Here is an 18,839-nt window from a genome sequence, read left to right as displayed (position 1 = left end):
GTCTCCTCCTGAAAACCTCCAGTGATGGTGACTCCACCACCTCCCCAGGCAGCCCATTCCAATGGGCAATCACTCTTTCTGTATAGAACTTTTTCCTAACATCTAGCCTGAACCTCCCCTGGCGCAGCCTGAGACTGTGTGCTCTTGTTCTGGTACTCCTCCCTTTGCCACCAAATTCAGGAAGTTCAGCACAAACTTTTGTCTTTGTCCACTCCTCAGCCATTCATTTTTGTAATTAAAATTACCATGACAACAGATAATGATATCAGCATGAAAGGGCTGGGACTTAATTACACGAGGAAGGTGAAAGCAGGCTTGGCTTACAGCGGAGAAAGCTTTTAATTCTATCAAAAAATATCAGGGGCCTGATTCACTGTTGTTACTCCATTTCTGTAATTGCAAAGTTCTGTTAAAAGCTGCCCAGTGGCTGCCCTGCTGCTAGACAGGGCGTCCCAGTTAATTTGGGGGAAAGCAGATTTAGCATTTCATGAATTACGGAAAGGAATTTGTCCTAAAAGCATTTGTGTTTTCATGAAACAGGGTCATTGTGGGAATGAGCTGAAGAAAATGCACACATAAAGGTAACATGATTATGGTGGAGGATATATAAATAAACCCCATTACATAAGCCCCCCACGTTAACCATCACTATACTATAAATTGTTCCAGGTAACAAAAAAAACCCCAAGGCAGTTTAGGGTTTGGGGTCCATTTCTTTTATCACAGCTGTGGCATGTCATCAGTTCACTGTTCTGCCTTTGCTTCTGTGGATATTTGAATTTCTGAGATAAAGCTGAGCTTTTGGTAAGAACAATCTGGGAGTTCAGACGCTGCATACTTTTGTAATCTGTTGGATTTGATGGTAAGCAAATTTGGGTTATTGTTTCCTAGTTTTGATCACAAACGATAGGAACTGTGCTTTTAAAAGGCTACAACTTAATCTTCCCACAAAACCCAAACTGCTATTAAAAGTTGAACATTCCTCAGCATTCCCTCTATGGCCTTTATGAAAACTCTGTGATAAAACCATTAGACTGAAAATCTAGATAAGGAAGTGCATTTCATTTTCAACTTTCTTAGAAGCTATTATGCTCAATCAACCAATTAGTACAGTGAATAAATAAATCAATGCCCTTTTAAAAGGAACATTCTGAAAACTCCGTAATGTCTTCCTCAACTAAAAGTATAGGCTCAACATCAGTCAATTTTATAACCCTAAATTTTGCTTAATCTTTTTTTTTCCCCCATGTTGCTTAAACATATGGAGATATAAATAGTGTATTATGGCCTTTTTTAGTGCCCTTTAATTCACAGAGTACAAGATCTGTAGCTGATGTAAATCAGTGCAGCCTCACTCTTCTGGACCAATTTAGTGGGTCTGTTTCTAATTTACATCAACACAAACAAGAAGATAGTCAGGCCTTATGCCTGATTAAAATATACAGATAACACTTATATTCTGTCAGGAAACCTTATTTATTGCACAACTTCAACTCTTGGCAGTCTATCAAGGGCAGGAGAAACAGGCTGTGGAAATGCCTGTTAAGATTGTGGCCTTGGTTTTGACTTGGAGAGGGTCGACTAACAACAGCATCTTTTCTGGTTTGGTATCAAGACCTCAGTCTTGACTCAGTGGGAGTCATCTTGATCGGCATTGCCTATGCTGGAACTGCTCAAGCCATTCAGAAAACTGTGACACAGATGTGCCCATGGCAAGGTCTGGGGGGCACACATAATTCTTCAGGTGGGCCACCAACACAACTGGTGGCTGTGCCATCCCACAGAGGAGCCTGCTGTATTTTATTGGTGAGTCTGGCAGGCAGAGGCTGGGAGCACATGGGCAGGGGAAAGGAGAGAAGCACCAGTGCCAGTCAGTTGTGTCCTAATGTGGCCCAAGGCATGACATTAAAGCAGCTCCTTGTCCCAGCCAGGAGCACAGTATGAGCTATTTATAGTCCTGGCACCTCACTGCCCACCAGAAGCCCTGTGCTGCTCTATGAGATCTGTTTCGCTCTCACAGACCCCCTCTGCTCCCGGCATTGAAAAGGTACAGTTAATTCCTTTCCTCACTCAGAACAGGAAAGAGCAAGGAGTTTGGTGCTGAGACAGATGGGCAAGGTGGAAATGCCAGGGCCAGGATCGTTTGGGTTGATGGGTGCATGGGAAATTTGTGGGTAAGGAGACTTGAATATATGTCTTGGGGAACCCTTAAAGATGCTGGGGAGAGAGACTATAGATGGTGATAGAGGGTCAGCTGCAAGAGAAATGTTTTGGGAGGACAAATGGTTGGTGACAAACCTGCAACCTTTTCAGTTCCTTACCTTGCCCATTGTCCAGTTCATAAAGGATGGGAATGCCCAAACAATACCAAACTGGGGGCTGTTTGCAGGTATCTGGGGTTTGCCAGCAGTGTGGAAATAGGATCAGTCTGTGGGTGCAGAAATTCCGGTGTCTGTGGTCTGTGTGTTGGGAGCTTTGTGTACTCTGCAAACATCTAGACCTGCTTCCAGTAAGGAAGCTCAAAGAAATTCCTGCTTCTTCCATCAAGGTGTCTGTATGTGTCTGGACTTATACTTGCTATCAAGAGGAAGAACCTTTTTCATAGGAGGGTTCAGCAGGGATTGCAGATTTAGTAGATGTCAAATACATGTGTCAGTGCAGGGGCCATTTTGGAGGTGTTGCTGTGTTGTTGCTATGGATTTTCATTCACGTGGACATACCCAGATACTTGCTTGGTAATGACTGCAATCAAAACTGGAGAAGTATATGGAAAGGCTAGATTTGAACAGTAATTAATGGAAGGCTGACATCAAGTTATAAAGGTTTACAACTTGCAGTTTATTTCAGTTTGCTGCTGAGTGACAAGGGTATAAAGCTTCTGCATACTACCATTTCCTCACCAAACAGATACACGCTTCAGAGTTTTATGACAGTATTAGCAATTAGAGCTCACAGCCTTTTCTGTGGTAAAAATACAAGTAGAATCTAGTTTGCACCAAGCTATTAAATTGAGTTTCTTTTAATTGTCATACATTCCAGTTTCTACTGTATGTTCGTTCCAGAAAGTCTCTCCTGTAACTTGCCAGTATGTTTAGATAAATGCAAGAAGAAAAGGCTCTAAGACCTTTACTAGACTGCTTGAAGAGCTACTGAAATACATCTTAGAAATACATTTTCGTTCTGCTGGCATCTGCCATTAGATATGTAAAAATGTGTGCAGCTTCCTTCTGTGAATGAGCCCTTTGCCATTTCAATTAGTTTTGATATGTAAGAAAGATGATCTGCACATGTGAACTGTAAAAGGAAAGGGCTCTGGCTGTATATATTTAGCTTCTATTCTTCTCCTGCAATTACTGCACACAATTGGCCCAGGCTGGGATTTGTTTATAGGCATTTGTTTGTGAACAGAGCCACATCCATTTCCTACTTAAATCATGGGATTCTTTTGACTGACTTCTCTGAGCTTTGAATTGGAGTAAGATTAAGGTCAGGTGAAGGCATATTTGAAAAGATGGCCCACAGGGCATTTCATTTGCAGCTGCTTTGATTTTGTGTTTTTCTTTTTCCTGAATCTATAACAGTTTAAAGAGGAAAGAAAAAAAAAGGCAAGCTTGGTGTTTGCTGAGATAGGATCAATATTAATCCAGTCCCACACCTAGGCCTCTGTCTTGGCAGTAAACGGAGCTCAAACTGTCAAATCTTTCCAGAATCAGAAACTACCCAAAGGCTTTGAAAACTGATCAAAGCATCTTCTGCTCTCCAATGGTCAATTGTGCTCCCAAACACAGTTTCCAAAGCTGTGCAGACTGCTTAAATTATCATTGTTAGATGTCCACCTTCTCCTGGCCCAAAGAGCCCTGTTGAGTCTCATTTTGTTTTTACTTTAAGAACAAAGAAATTAGAGAGAAAACAAATAAGCTACTGCAGAAAGGACAGGCTGTGTCTGGAGCAGTCTAAATGGAGATGGCTGCAGTCTTTGGTGGGTGGGATCCTAAGAGCAGCAGGGATGCAGTGATGCACATGGGAGCCCAACACTGTCACAACTGTCTACATCTATAGTAGCAGCTTGTAGGGCAGCAGCCTGTCTTTCTGCACCGACAGCCTCCTTTTACAACGCTTGCAGACTGTAACTGGCTAAGAAAGGTCCCATGAGCATGCCTAGCAGCCCATGTCCCTGCAGGAGCTGGCCCATGCTTGGGTATCATGAGACCTCAGACTGCCTTGACTCAGGCTCTTCAGTATTTGATGGCATGTGAAAATAAACAGGGAGCCACAGGGACTGAGGGAGGAAAAGAGTTACAATCTCTCTTGTAGTTAAATTTCATGGTGAGCATAAGTAGGACTTGGACTTTTAACTTAATTACATGCCTTTCAACATCTGAAGATCCTAAATCTCTAAATAACTAGAAACTGCCAGAATACAGAAAACTTCAGAAAAGATGCCCCAGTAGTTATGGTGATACTTGACACTCATCCAAACACTAAATGCCTAATTGTAGCAGGGAAAAATTTATCACAGGCACTTACCTCTGTGCCCTCTCAAAACACATAGACATAAATTACACAGAATCACAGACTCTTAGGGGTTGGAAGGGACCTCAAAAGATCATCTAGTCCAACCACCCTGCCACAGCAGGATCACCTAGAGAAGGTCACACATCCAGGAATGTTTTGAATGCCTCCAGTGAAAGAGACTCCACAACCTCTTCGGGCATCCTGTTCCAGTGCTCTTTCACCTTTAACAGTGAAAAATTTCCTGAAAAGAACTGGATGTTCTCCTATGCAATGCTCTTCCCCAGGTTTCTGTATTTCTCTGGATGAAACAGATGAAATTAATTCCAAGAAATAATGTTTAAGTCAAGCAGAAAAGTGTTCCCTGGAACTGTGAGTGACCTTTTCAGAACAGTTCTCTGACCACAGACCAGAAATGCTTCCCAGGCTGACCACCGATAACTGTTTGAATCTGCTTTTTCAGTCAGTTGGGCATTTAACTCATGCTGATTTTGTTAGTTAGTTGATTTCATCATAATTTCTTTCTGCATGTGGGAGCATATAAATAGTGTCACTCGGGACAAAGTATCTAATATTTCTCCTATTAGCCCTAAAAAAAAACCCCACCTAGATAAGAAAATCAGACTGACACAATTTGTTCTTGCTAAATAGCTGCTTTTATCAGCTTATTACCCTCTAAATTCCTGTAATTTAATCCTGTAATAATCTCTTCCAGCATCTTTCCAGGTATCAGAATTAAGAGACTAGTTCCTATTATCCTATGGCTATAGGAACATCTATAATTCCCTGGAAGCTTCCTTTTTTCCCCCCCTGTATCTTCTATTTCTTGTTACATCTTTTCCTTACATCAAGTTCAGCATTATTATTTGCCCTTCTCGAGCACTGTGGGATCTTTAGCACGATTTAAAATCTTGGTCTTAAATGCCAGCACAGCCTTCATAATTAAACCTCGAGATTATAACATTATTATCTTCTGGGTACTGATTTCTGCCTCGTTGTGGCTGTCAGCCAAATGTCATAATGCATACAATTAACAGATTTGCTTCCCAGCTTACTGATAACAAAAGAAGCACAAATAATTCATAGGCAGAGGCACTGGTTCTTTGATGTGACTGAACCCTGATCCTTTCAGCACCTGAAGGGAGGCAGGCTGAAGACAGGGCAGCCTCATTAAGGCAGAGAAGAAAAAAAAATAAAACCAAGCAGAGGAGGAAGAGGAGGATGCAGGAGGTGCCCCCTGCGCTGCAGCCCACTGCCCCATGCTGGGTGCTGTGACCTCTTCTGGGCCAGGTCTCACTGCTCCCACCCTCCCACCACGGTGCAGGAAAGAGAAGATTCCTTGGGACTGGGGGGAAAGACAAGAAAATTCTATGTCCCAGACAAAAATACAGACAAAATAACGTGTCTAATTACAAGGTAGATTATTTCCACCCCCCCCACCCAGAGGTCACAGGAAATTCCTGATGAGATCCTTCCATCTGGTTTGCAGTCCTTTTGCACTGGGGCAGTTCAAAGAGGCTGCAGTGTAACTGAGAATTGAGGACAGCATTTATTTATAGTTTGATAACCTCATAAAAGCTGTAGAGCTGAGCTCACAGCAGTGCACTTATTTATGTTTGGAACTGCTCCTGCAGCACCCCTACTGCCTTGCAAAACGTGTGCTGTAGCTCCTGTAGCATAGAATTATAAATGACTCTTCATAAGGTCCGTGACACAAAGGCAAGAACAAAAGTGAAATTAGAATAACAAAACAGCTGATAGAAAAATTAAAGTAGCAGCCAGAATTGGAGGAAAATGAGCAGTCTGGCTCTGAAATAAAGTAACATCAAATGAAGATTTGCACCTGAATCCATTTTTCACAATAGAAGAAGGAAAAAAAAAAAGAAAATGTGAGAACTCTGAATAAGGCAATAAAATAACTCTTATTTCAGCTCCTGGTGACATTACAAAGAATTTGAGCCTTGCACTGGAGGTTTTATAATGACAACCCAGCCTCTGGCACACTCTCAGTAGTGTCTCACTGCAAATTATATTTGTATCACATTTATCCTTTCTTTTAATACCAATGTTCCATCTTTTTTCCCCCCTGTAACCCAGAGGGGAAGGCAAAGCAGCACCATTTCATTATTACCCTTTAATAGTCTTCCCAGTGATATAAAGGAGAATATTAATATCCTTCCAATGACCTCACCTAAACAGTGCTAAAAGCCAGGAGGGGAGTGACAAGTTTGTAGCTAATGCACAGGGGTGAATTTCTGACATTAATGAAAGGATTTCACCCCTGGGTTTTAATCCTGTTTCCTTTTTAGCCTTTTAGATTCAGTCTTCCCAGCTGTAGGATGGAGAAAATAGACCTTCACACAAGTCAACAGAATAGTTTTATTGAGTGCAGTCAGGAGCTTGGTGTGCTATCAGACAGAAAGCATGTTCTTACAAGAAAAGGCAAATACTGTGGTGTTGAAAGTGTAAGGTGGTAACCAAGCACTGCCTATAACTCTGTCTGGCAAAGCAGCATTGCTCTGCAGTGCTCTATGAGGTGGGTGAAGAGGAGGTTGGAGTGTTGCAGGGAATCCTGCCTGCAAGCTGAAGACTTCTTGAACAATTCAGCCCAAATATGAAGTGATAGTTGGGTATGGACCAGCTCCAGAAGAGGGAAGGCCACAACTCCTACAACTCACAGGTTGTATGTAGCTTTACTGCCACTCCAGAGGAGGATGCCCAGTACCAAACTACTATCTTTGTAGGCAGCAGAGAAGACCACCCCGCACTGGGTGCAAATGAGCAGTGCCCTTTGTCATCTGAGTAGTGGGTGCAGGATGATTTGTGCTTAAGTAATACATAAATGGCACAGACTTCCCTGTGCTTTAAGGTTCCTATTGTTGCCATCTTAATGATCAAAGAGAGGAGAAAACATCTGCGAGCACGTTGTGACAGATATCGTCATCACTGCTAAACAAACACATACAATTGACCAGTTGGCTGAACAGTGTAATCAAAGACAATGTGTTGCTCTTAAGAAAGCCAAATTAACAGCGGAAGAAAACTTAAAGATGACCAGCAAAGGAAGTGAAATCATAACTCGGTTCTACGCACTGCTTCTTCCTGATGTGCGGAAAAGTCTGGTAAAGATGATGGTAATGCTTAATCATCTCACTTGTTCTTCACATTAAAAATGCATATTCTGTCCATTATGGAAAAGCTGGAGGATGTGTGAGGCTCTGACATCATAAAAGAGAAAGGAGAGAAATTGATCACTTTGAAGGAAAAGCCCTGGTTAGTCAAATTGCTAAAGAGAATGGGGGCCTTGTGGGAAGTTATTAGCACTCTCATCCAGCTGCAGAGTGAAAAACATGGATAAAGACACTACAGCTCATCTGTCTTAAGATGTATGTGCTCAGAAGAGAGCACATGGAGAACAGCCAGGCAGAGAGGGACCTGGGAGTACTGGTTGATAGGCAGCTGAACATGAACCTGCAGTGTGCCCAGGTGGCCAAGAGGGCCAATGGCATCCTGGCCTGTAACAGGAACAGTGTGGCCAGCAGGAGCAGGGAGGTCATTCTGCCCCTGTACACTGCACTGGTTAGGCCACACCTTGAGTCCTGTGTCCAGTTCAGGAAAGATGTTGAGTTGCTGGAATGTGTCCAGAGAAAGGCCACAAAGTTGGTGAGGGGTTTGGAGCGCAAGCCCTATGAGGAGAAGCTGAGGGAGCTGGGGTTGTTTACCTTGAAGAAGAGGAGGCTCAGGGGAGACCTCCTTGCTCTCTACAAGTACCTGAAGGGAGGTTGTAGCTAGGTGGGGGCTGGTCTTTTCTCCCAGACAACCAGCACCAGAACAAGAGGACACAGTCTCGAGCTACACCAAGGGAGGTTTAGGCTGGATGTTAGGAAGAAATTCTTCATAGAGAGAGTGATTGGCCATTGGAATGTGCTGCCCAGGGAGGTGGTGGAGTCACCATCACTGGAGGTGTTTAGGAGACTTGATGGTGTGCTTGGTTGCATGGTTTAGTTGGTTAGATGGTGTTGGATGATGGGTTGGAAGTGATGATCTTGAAGGTCTCTTCCAATCTGGTTTATTCTATTCTGATATGTAATCTTTGAGATACGGTGTGGTTCCCATACCAAAATGCAGTGAAGATCAAATATTGCAAGGTGATTAAAACAGAATGAAGGGGAAATAACAAACTGGCCGTCTAATTATCATGTAGGATTAAAATTACTTCTCATTAAAGGTTTCTACTGACTGTAAAGGCTGCTCCAGAGGCAGTCAATGCAGGATTAAGATCTAGGTTTTCACTTCAATGTAGCCAGTAAAAAAAGAGAAGTTGTTTCTGGATTTTGGAAATACCATTGCTTTATTTCTTGTACTAAACTTACTGCCTTTGATTGATGTTAAAAAGTATCACAAGAGGAGCACAGAGCTTAGTCCACAGTCAGACTGCAAAGTTGATGTTTCATCTTCCAAATCAACTCTTCAAATGCGGTAATAACCCAGATTAATTTCTCCCATGTTTTGCTTCTAGTTCCAGATTTGGAATATGGAAAGAATTGATCAACTCAAGGAAACTCTAGACTTCAAGCATGCCTAGACTTTAATTTAGCACTCAAAGTGCGGAACCTATGTAATTTGCTGAAACACAGTGATGACTACTTCCAAAAAATAACTGAACAGCTAAAAGTGTAGGTCTGAGACTGATGACAAAGCTGTAGAGTTCCCTTTCACCTGGGAAATACCTATTTGTTAAAAAACCCATCTGTCTAGATCTGTAGAGAAACCTGGACTGGTTGTGAAAATACCTTTAGGTGAATGTAATGGAATTTAATACACTCATTTTTAATATTGATGCATGTTTTCTAATGAAACTAAGACTACTCTGTGCTTTCTGGAGCTGAGAAAACCACTTCAATCTGTCATACAAGAACCTGATCCTGCAAATATTTAAGCTGGAGAGGAATGTTACTCATTTGGATAGACTCATTAAGCAATTCATAGCATGTTTACAACGTGTTTCAAGCATGCTTGTACTACAGCTTCAGGACTTGTCTGTGTATTGGTGATTCATGATGTGAGTCCTTAATGCATTTCCACAACAGAACTGTCTCAGTATCTCATTAGAAACAAAAGCTGCGTTAAGGACTGGCATCCCTGAAGTGATGGCTAAACATTTTATTTATGGCTCTACCACTGTACCTCACAGTTTTGCATCTTGCTGCTCTGAAAGCCTGAGGGGTTCAGCAAGGCCCTCCCCCAAAGCCCAGAAATGGGACCATCAAGTTCCTCCCATTTGACCCATAAATAAAACTAGGAGGAGTATGTCAATAACGCGGTTTAATTAATAATCCCATTTGAGGTTACAGTAAGTGGAACCAAACCTGTGGATCCTGCTGAGAAGTGAGAGGAACAGCTGGAAGCTGGCTTCTCTTTATTAATCCTTCATTTATCACAAAGCAAACCAGTAGCAACCCTAAAAACTAGTGACCTACGCTTTGATGTGATAAAGAACCTGACCAACCAGACCAAGTTTCTTCCTACCACTTTGCCACCATGCTTCAGGGGTGGAAGCTGTCTCTGATCACAACAGTTTTGATTCTCTCAGCTTGAAGTTACTGGTAAAGTGAGGTGACAATCCACTGGCAGAGTAGGGAGGCAGCAGCTTCCTAACAGCTCTGCGCAGTGCTTCTGAATCAAAACTTCAACAAATGTGTAGCCAGCTCTGTAAATTGCTGGTGAATGGGGTTGTGCCTGTGGCTTTGTTTCCCACCCATTTTGCAGAGGTGTAGATCACTGTGAAAACTGCAGAGAAAAGCAGGTCTAATGTTTTCCCTCTTTTTTCCCAGTCTTGTAAACCCCTTTTCTGTAGTCTCTGCTCAGGCATAATTACTAGTTTGAGAGGAGCTGCGAGCACAAACCAAGCTCCACTGTGGTGGTCTAACCTGAGGGGCTGTTGAAAATATGAGGTCCTTTCAGTGTCTAAAGAAGGACTAATGTCCTTCAGGTGCATGTGAGAGGCAAAACTGGAATTGCCAAGGGACTAAAGGCCTGACCTAGAGTTTTATAAATGTCAGTGGAAATCTTTCCCTCAAATTTAATAGGCTCCAGATCAGAATCAGAGAAAAGAGAGAGAGAAAGCAAATGGAAAAGACTATTTTGAAAAGAAGTCTGTAGTTTTCTTTAAATAACCACTAAACTTTGGAGTGAGGTTACTGAATATTGAAGGTCACTTAAGTATAAATTTAACATTTTTTTTCTCTTGGAGATCTTGAGCCTGAGACCTCACCGTAGTTTTACATACTTCTCCCCCACATTATTGATTTACATCCCACTCTATAGAATGACTACCTTTAGAGATTAACAGCAACATTCATTTGCCCAATCATTTGTTCTCATTGGACAATGTTACATTTCTACCTCTAGAAACGTGCCTGATGAAGAATTCTAAAGAGATTTAAACCCAGAAAGTTTGGAGACAAACCATGGATCATAAAGCTGAGGAGAGAAGGCGGCAGCGCCATAGCTTGATTTTATTGGAAGAAGTAAAAAGGATGAAAGACTCAACAGAGATAATTGACATTGTCCTAGTTGCAGAAGGTGAGAAATTTCCCTGCCATAAGGTGGTGCTGGCAGCCTTCAGTCCCTATTTCAAAGCTATGTTTACCTGTGGCTTGGTTGAATGCACACAAAGAGAAGTGGTGCTGTATGACATCTCGGCAGAGAGTGTGTCTGTAATACTCCATTACATGTACAGTGCAGATTTGCACCTCACTAATCAGAATGTGCAGACTGTTGCCCTTTCTGCATATTTCATGCAGATGGAAGATGTTTGCCGCATGTGTCAGAAGTACATGATGGACCATATGGACGCTTCCAACTGTGTGGGCATCTACTACTTTGCCAACCACATTGGGGCAGAAGATTTATGTGATCAAGCGAAGAAATACTTATATCAGCATTTTGCTGAAGTGAGCTTGCAGGAAGAAATATTAGAAATTGAATTCCAGCAGCTGTTGACTCTCATAAAATCAGACGATCTGAATATTTCCAGGGAGGAGAGCATTCTGGACCTTGTCCTTAGATGGGTCAAGCACAGCAGAAAGTCACGGTTAGAGCACCTCATTGAGCTCCTGAAGCAAGTGAGATTGGTACTGGTTAGCCCTTCTTTCCTTGTGGAAGCCCGGAAAAGGAACACGATGATCCTGTGCAGTGCGGAATGCAATGATATGTTTGAGGAAGCGCTGAAAACCATTGAACTATCCCAGCACCCTTCTCTCGGCCTGCGATACGGCATGGAGACTACCGACCTCTTGCTCTGCATCGGCAACAATTCTCTCGGCATTCGGTCAAGACACGGCAGCTACGCAGATGCCAGCTTCTGTTACGCTCCTGCGACGCGGAAAACTTACTTCATTTCCTCTCCAAAGTACGGAGAGGGTTTAGGATGCGTTTGTGCTGGTGTGGTCACTGACAAAAATGATATTATCGTGGCAGGTGAGGCAAGTGCCGCCAAAATGTCTAGGCAAAAGACCAGGAACATCGAAATTTATAGGTGTGTACCCTCTGGCAGAAAATCCCTAATCATTAAAAATATATCAGTTAAGACTGAATAATGTTTCTGGGGATAAAAACAAACCAAATATCCCAACGTCAACAACCCCCCCAAACCAACCACCGAAAAACGCCGTCAGACAAAGCATTCTTTACTTGAAAGTTTTCCCAAACATTCGAGAATCATAGAATTGTTAGGGTTGGAAGGCACCTCAAGGATCATCTAGTCCCAAGCCCCCTGCCATGAGCAGGGACACCTCACATTAGATCAGGTTGCTCAGAGCCACATCCAGCCTGGCCTTAAAAAAAACCTCCAGGGATGGGGCTTCCACCACCTCCCTGGGCAACCTGTTCTTCCAGTGTCTCACCACAATTTATCTTCTTAGCAGCAAAATATATACACCCCACCAAATCTTGATGCCTCCTGAGAGGAGGATTTACTGTAGTGGCATATCTGCCTGTGTGAGCTTAATTAGATCCTACACAATGTACACGAATTTTTATATTCTCAGCATTTCCCTAGGATGTTCTTTTCTTGGTTATTAGCAAGGGAAATTGAGTCAAACAAATGACCCAAGGAGTCCAGTAAGACTGAGAAAGAACACTTCACCGTTCATGTTGATGATAATGCCTCAGAGCTAAGGGTAATGATTGATAGCTTTAAACCCTCATTTTTTTTTTCACTCATGTCATTTTCAGATTCACCTGTTTAATCCAGAAAATGTTTGGTTTTCTTTTAAAGATAAAATTAGCACTTGGCAACAGCATTTTCAAATACAGATACCTAGATGTTGAGGAAGTAAATTGGAATGGGCTGCCTGAGGAGGTGGTGGGGTTGCTGTCGCTGGGGGTGTTCAGGACGAGGCTTGACAGGATGCTTGGTTGCATGGTTTAGTTGATTAGGTGGTGTTGGATGATAGGTTGGACGCGATGATCTTGAAGGTCTCTTCCAACCTGGTTTATTCTATTCTAAATCCTTAATGAGGCAGATGAAGTGGCCTTGTTTTCAGTGGTGTTGAGCTCTCACTTTTCCCTCTAACTTGGTGGAAATTGTGATTGAGGCGCACATGCGAAAAGAAGAGTTGTCTTGCCTTTATTGGGGACAGATAGCTTTGAAAGGAAGCCTGGGACTCATACTAAAAATGATTGATCTTAAAAACATTGGACTCCATTTTATAGCTCCTCTGTGAAGGAGAAAGCTGCTTTTTGTCATGGTACCAGTGTCTGAATACGCATTGATGGTGAAGGGGGTAACATTTCAAAACTAAGCCAATGGGACCTCAGTGAACCAGGGCATTTATGACTTTGGATTTCCCTACAGATACCACCAGCGAGGAAACCAGTTTTGGCAGAGCCTGTGCACCGCTGAGTTCCGTGAACTCTACGCGTTGGGCACCATCCATAACGACCTCTATGTCATAGGAGGGCAAATGAAAGTGAAAAATCAGTATCTGGTCACAAACTGTGTGGAGAAGTATTCCATGGAGCAAGGCACCTGGAGAAGCACAGCACCTCTTCCGCTGCCATTAGCCTGCCATGTGGTGGTGACAGTGAAGAATAAGCTCTATGTGCTGGGTGGCTGGACACCACAGGTGAAGAAATGCTCCTGTTATTTGTTTTTCTTTGTTCACTAGAAAGCAGAGCTCTGCTTGGTTTATATAAGGTGTCATTTTGTAATACTTCTTGCATAGGGAAAGGGCATCAGTGGTAACAGAAGAATAAATTGTTGCGGTTCCTCTGATTAAACATCTTTTGTAGGAGCACCAAACAGCCAGCTTATGCCATCCTGACTGTAAATGCCAACTTCAGGAAGGGCAGCGATTTCAGAGACACTTGCACAGTAAGCAAGAGTTTTAAAAGCATCTCCTGTGTCAACATGGGTTCCATTTTAAATATCTACTGGGTTAAGCAACTTATTTTGGTGGGGGGGAAATCTTGAAATAACTAGGATGATACTAAGTACTTATTTGGCACTCTTTTGTCAGGACAGGCTGTGGAAAATTCATTAACTTCAGTCTTCCTTGTATACCATACTCTTTATTTTTCTAGGTGTCAGTACAGTCTCAAGCTGCACCAGGGGAGGTTTAGGCTGGATGTTAGGAAGAAGTTCTTCCCAGAAAGAGTGATTGGCCATTGGAATGGGCTGCCCAGGGAGGTGGTGGAGTCACCATCACTGGAGGTGTTTAGGAAGAGACTGGATGGGGTGCTTGGTGCCAGGGTTTAGTTGATTAGATGGTGTCAGATGATAGGTTGGACTCAATGATCTCAAAGGTCTCTTCCAACCTGGTTAATTCTATTCTAAATAACAATATTTAACTGAACCCTTAACTGAGCCTTGTCCTCAGAAAGCATGTACACAGGTAAACTTCAGGGACAGATTTATACCTGAAATTTAAAATCCACTTCAATGCCTCAGGAAACTAATTTCTTGGTGAACTAAAAGTCATGCATTTGATTTTTATTGTATTATGTTTTAAAGGAAAAGTGAAAGCATTCTCTTGAAAACAGATTCCTTTAATTGGCTCATTTATTTATTTCCGTTGCATTGCTTGGCCATGTGAAGTTTTAACAGCAAGGTCACATTAGTTACCACATTCAGTAGCACAGGGAATATACACAACTATGCTACAAGGAAGATGGATGTCAGGAACAGTGTCTGCTCTCTCCATTTGTTCCCAGTGTGAACGATCTTTTTAAAGAGCATAGCCCATTGTTACTTACTGCTCAGTGCAGTTTAAGTGTGAGCATTAACCTGACAATGAAATAGAACATCTGTAATCCTTACTGGTGACAGCAGTATGTTCAGACTGTCATCACATCTCCTTGGTTTGTGTTCTCTTGAAACAAATCACTGGTTAAAGCATTTAAAAGTGCATTCAGCAAACAAGATTTCCACCTTTTTAGGTATTTTGAGTGCAAGGCTTCCCAAAGGAGACAACAGAAGTATCAGAGAGTATTTCCAGTGCTGAAACAACTGAGCAAGGATACCTTGCTATTTAGAGAAGTTAAATATGAAAACACTTAAAGTAGAAACAGTCTGTTAAAAAGCCTGAACTGAAAGATATATCACAAAGACAGATGCTGAAGTCAGACAACCAGCACTGTGTTTCTTAATAGTTCTCTAGAACTGCTTGTAGGGGTGAAATGGCTTAGAAGCACAAGTCAGGAATATTGAGCCAAGAATGTTTTTTAAAGGAATGCAGGTGCCTTAAACACCTGAAGCAGATACCTTCCAGAAGCCAAACAGTGCTATCAGTACCAATGCATAGGACTGACATTTTATATCTATTGGCTTGAGATGAGCAGCTTAACAGTAATTGATTAAACCTCATAGCTTTGTAAGATTAGGGCTTGCCTGAACAGATCAGAACAAGTTAGCTAAAGCTCTCAAAAACCAGCTTTAAGACCATCACTGCAGAGTGCTGGATAATTCTGGTAACACACATCTCCCACACTCACCTGTCAGATGTGTTGATTGTATGTGTGGGGCTACCACAGCTGCACTCTGAAAGCAAATGACTTTGTCATGCCAGGAGTTGTCCCTGTGCTCAAGTAGTACTGAATGTTCTGTCAATCCTGAACAAATACTAATGATGCGGCATTGATAGTGCCCTAAATGCATGTGGCCATTACAGGACAGAGATAAATACATGTTCCCTGCCCACTCGGGCTTTGCAATTGAAACAAGACAAGACAAAGTCAAGCCAGGACATAAAATGACAGCTTAGGAGGGCAAGGGCTTGACTCCCAGCAGCATTGCTCTGACTCAGTATTGGTTTAGCCTCGCTGATGCCAGTGAAGTTAAAAACCCAGGTGACTCCAGTCTTGGTAGCTGGGGATTTATAAAATGGAAGAAAACATTTGGTGAGGCTGAGGGGAAGATTTCAGACTCTTGAGATGGAGAGAAAGGCTGCTGGATGTTGTTTTTAGCACAGGGTGTCCTCTGAGGTGAAGGTTACCACTAAAAGGAGGTAGGATATGAATTTACAGCACGTCAGATGGGACCTGGCTGGGGCTTAGTCTGTGTTGAAAATGCAAAGCTTACCCTTCTTTCAGTGAATCAATTCATGTTCCATGCTAACCACAGAGGAAGAGCCTGGTCCTGGGCACTTACAGGGAGTAACCAAGGGGCTATAGATTTTACTCCTAGTTTGCCTTCTCCTACATTGTATGCAACATTAGTGTTGGAAAGGTCTTTGGGGAAAGAAAAATAACAAGCAAAGCAAGAACATACATCATGCTGTCATAAGTAAACAAAGTAGTTCTCACTCTCTCTGTGTGAAACTTTTCATCCCAAAATATTTCAGGATCCTTCCCCCACAGCCTACTGCTTACATTCAAGGGTGTCATATCCCGAAAACATAATCTAAGTTCTCTGCATCATATGAGACAGGCAGAGAAAGGGGGAGAAGATTAGAGAGAACAAGAGGTGTAGGAGTGTGTATAACAAGAGTATTATGGCAGCAAAGGCATAGCAGGGGGTTAGGAATTTGTTATGAAAACTCTTGAAGGAGAAGTTACAGCAGTTGAATATTAGTCTGGTTAGGCTAAATGTGCAAATCACTTGAAAGTAAGTTATGTTTATATACAGGCTTGAGACTCACAGTACAGTCTGAGAAACAGTGGGAATAATTTTCAACCTTCAGCAGGAAGAAAAAGTGCCAGAGAGAGTGGTTTCCCCTCTATAATTGTTAGGCCTTTACAGTAGCCTAGTGAAAGAGTTAGGCTCTGACAATGCCCAGCCCGTGAATGGATTGCTATTGCCCAAATCCTCAGCTTTGTTGCTGCAGAATATAAATGCTCTCTTATTTATCTGCCTTCTAGACCGTGCTCCCAGCCACAAGTCTGTGAAACCCCAGCGAGTATGAATCACTTCGCAGCTATAATTGATGTGTTTGTGTTATTTATCTGCTCAGTTGTCTGCTGTGATTAATTGCGTGCAGGCATGTGCAGAGGGCTCCAAATGTTGTATTATTATATGGCTGTCATATTTCATGCAGATGGATCTGCCTGACGATGAGCCGGATCGATTAAGTAACAGAACGTTTCGGTACGACCCAGGCCAAGACAAATGGACAGAAAGGGCGCCAATGAAGTACTCCAAATACCGCTTCAGCACAGCCGTAGTCAACAGTGAGATTTATGTCTTGGGTAAGAGGAAACAGATTTTTAACTGATAGTACCATGACTACTACTACTTTCCAGCAATTTGCTTCCTTGAAGTATCTCACCCTTTGCTACGTACCTTAGGACAAAGTGTGTTGAACTAAACAGGTGGAATTTTTGCTCAAGTTGGTTTTTTCCCCCCTCCACACATACTTTTTTCCTTCCTTCTATAATGCAGATTAAATTAAGTGAATGCTTGGTGTTCTGGGTTAATGTAACAAAGATACTTGACTTTTGGAACTATTTCTCTTTGATGTATCAGCATGTGCTACAAGTAATAATGAATCTTAAAAGGTGTCAGGTGTGAAGAGAGAGTTAACAGCGCTTGAGCTTGAGGGGGTTCTTAGTGAAGAAAAGGCAGGTAAAGAAGCCTTGTTAGCACCATTTCAGAGGGGAGCAGGGAAAAGCTAAAGAACCTGCACAGCATTGTGAAGGGATGGCTTAGGAAAAAGAATCATAGAATCAACAAGGTTAGAAAAGACCTCAAAGATCATCAAGTCCAACCTGTCGCCCAAGACCTCATGCCTCCTAAATCATGGCACCAAGTGCCACGTCCAATCCCCTCTTGAACACCTCCAGGGATGGCAACTCCACCACCTCCCTGGGCAGCCCATTCCAGTGGCTAACAACTCTCTCAGTGAAGAACGGGAGAAGTTGGATCTCCCACAAATATCATTAGTCGTGGATTCTGATCAAATTCAATGAACCATTCTCTTCTACTCACCTCAACACTGTGTATTTTAAAAGAAACCCAAAAGGGTTAATTTTGTCATTTTTGATTGTGCCTTTTCAAATTTTTTGTGTGTTTCAAAACTGTATTTTGACCAAAAGTTTTAATATTTGTGTGAAAGAGTTCAACAGCCTCCTACCCCCAAATCTCTTGCCCCAAATGATCCCCATCCATATCCCCAGTTCTGCAGTTTGCCTATACCGTGACTCTTTGCAGAGACTATCCCTCCTGGCCCCATCTCAATCTCTGCCCAGGCCAACAGAAGGAACATCACCTGTTTCTAAACACTAGCAAACACCTCAGAAAGTGGCACGCAAAAGATGTTTTTGAAGCAAGAGATTTCTTTTAGTTTCTGAACAGAAAATGATGATCTATGGCAGGGAAAAGCACATGGAGAAGAAAAGCATTACAAGCACTGGGAATGATGCAGGGCAAACATTCAAAGGGACATCTTAGAAGGGCAATAGGAACTAGAAAGGTATCTGTGTGATAAAGAGAAGGACTATACATAGGGGTCTGACTGGAAAGTTCCTGAAGTGGGGAAAAGGTTCATACAGTCAATTAATCCACAGATGGGGTGCAAGTCATTCATGGCCTTCTATGTTCTTGTGGCCCTGTGGGTAGTAATCAAATCAGAAGCTCAGGACCTTTCAGTTCCTTCTGCTTCAAATTACTCCTGTGAACACAATAAATATGGTCTCATCAACTTAATACATTGCATGTGTAAAGAGTGTTCTGGTTTTGTCTTATATTTTATGTACCACAGATAAAGGATAGTTTGTTCCTGGCATGTAATGCAGAAAGCATTTTGCAGGAGGTGTATCTAAGAAAGGTGTCTTGGAAGTAGAAGAGGGAAACAGCTTTAAGCTGCATTTGTCATCTTCTGGAGAAT

At 42.4% G+C, this 18,839-nt stretch overlaps 2 protein-coding genes across 2 annotated transcripts in view; one reads left to right on the top strand and one right to left on the bottom strand.

Moving 5' to 3' along the window:
* Positions 1 to 18,839, bottom strand: part of MGLL (monoglyceride lipase) — a 114,283-nt gene that overhangs the window by 84,221 nt on the left and 11,223 nt on the right. The gene's annotated exons all lie outside the window — the stretch shown is intronic.
* KBTBD12 (kelch repeat and BTB domain containing 12) overlaps positions 10,983 to 18,839 on the top strand; it is a 33,859-nt gene continuing 26,002 nt past the window's right edge. Inside the window, exons 1-3 of the mRNA XM_054162777.1 lie at positions 10,983 to 12,052; positions 13,373 to 13,643; positions 17,052 to 17,202. Coding sequence (XP_054018752.1) covers positions 10,983 to 12,052; positions 13,373 to 13,643; positions 17,052 to 17,202 — 1,492 coding nt within the window. The remainder of the gene's footprint in view (positions 12,053 to 13,372; positions 13,644 to 17,051; positions 17,203 to 18,839) is intronic.

Source organism: Dryobates pubescens, chromosome 1, assembly GCF_014839835.1.
Source record: "Dryobates pubescens isolate bDryPub1 chromosome 1, bDryPub1.pri, whole genome shotgun sequence".
Lineage (NCBI taxonomy): Eukaryota > Metazoa > Chordata > Aves > Piciformes > Picidae > Dryobates > Dryobates pubescens.
This window is presented reverse-complemented; position numbering and strand designations above follow the sequence as displayed.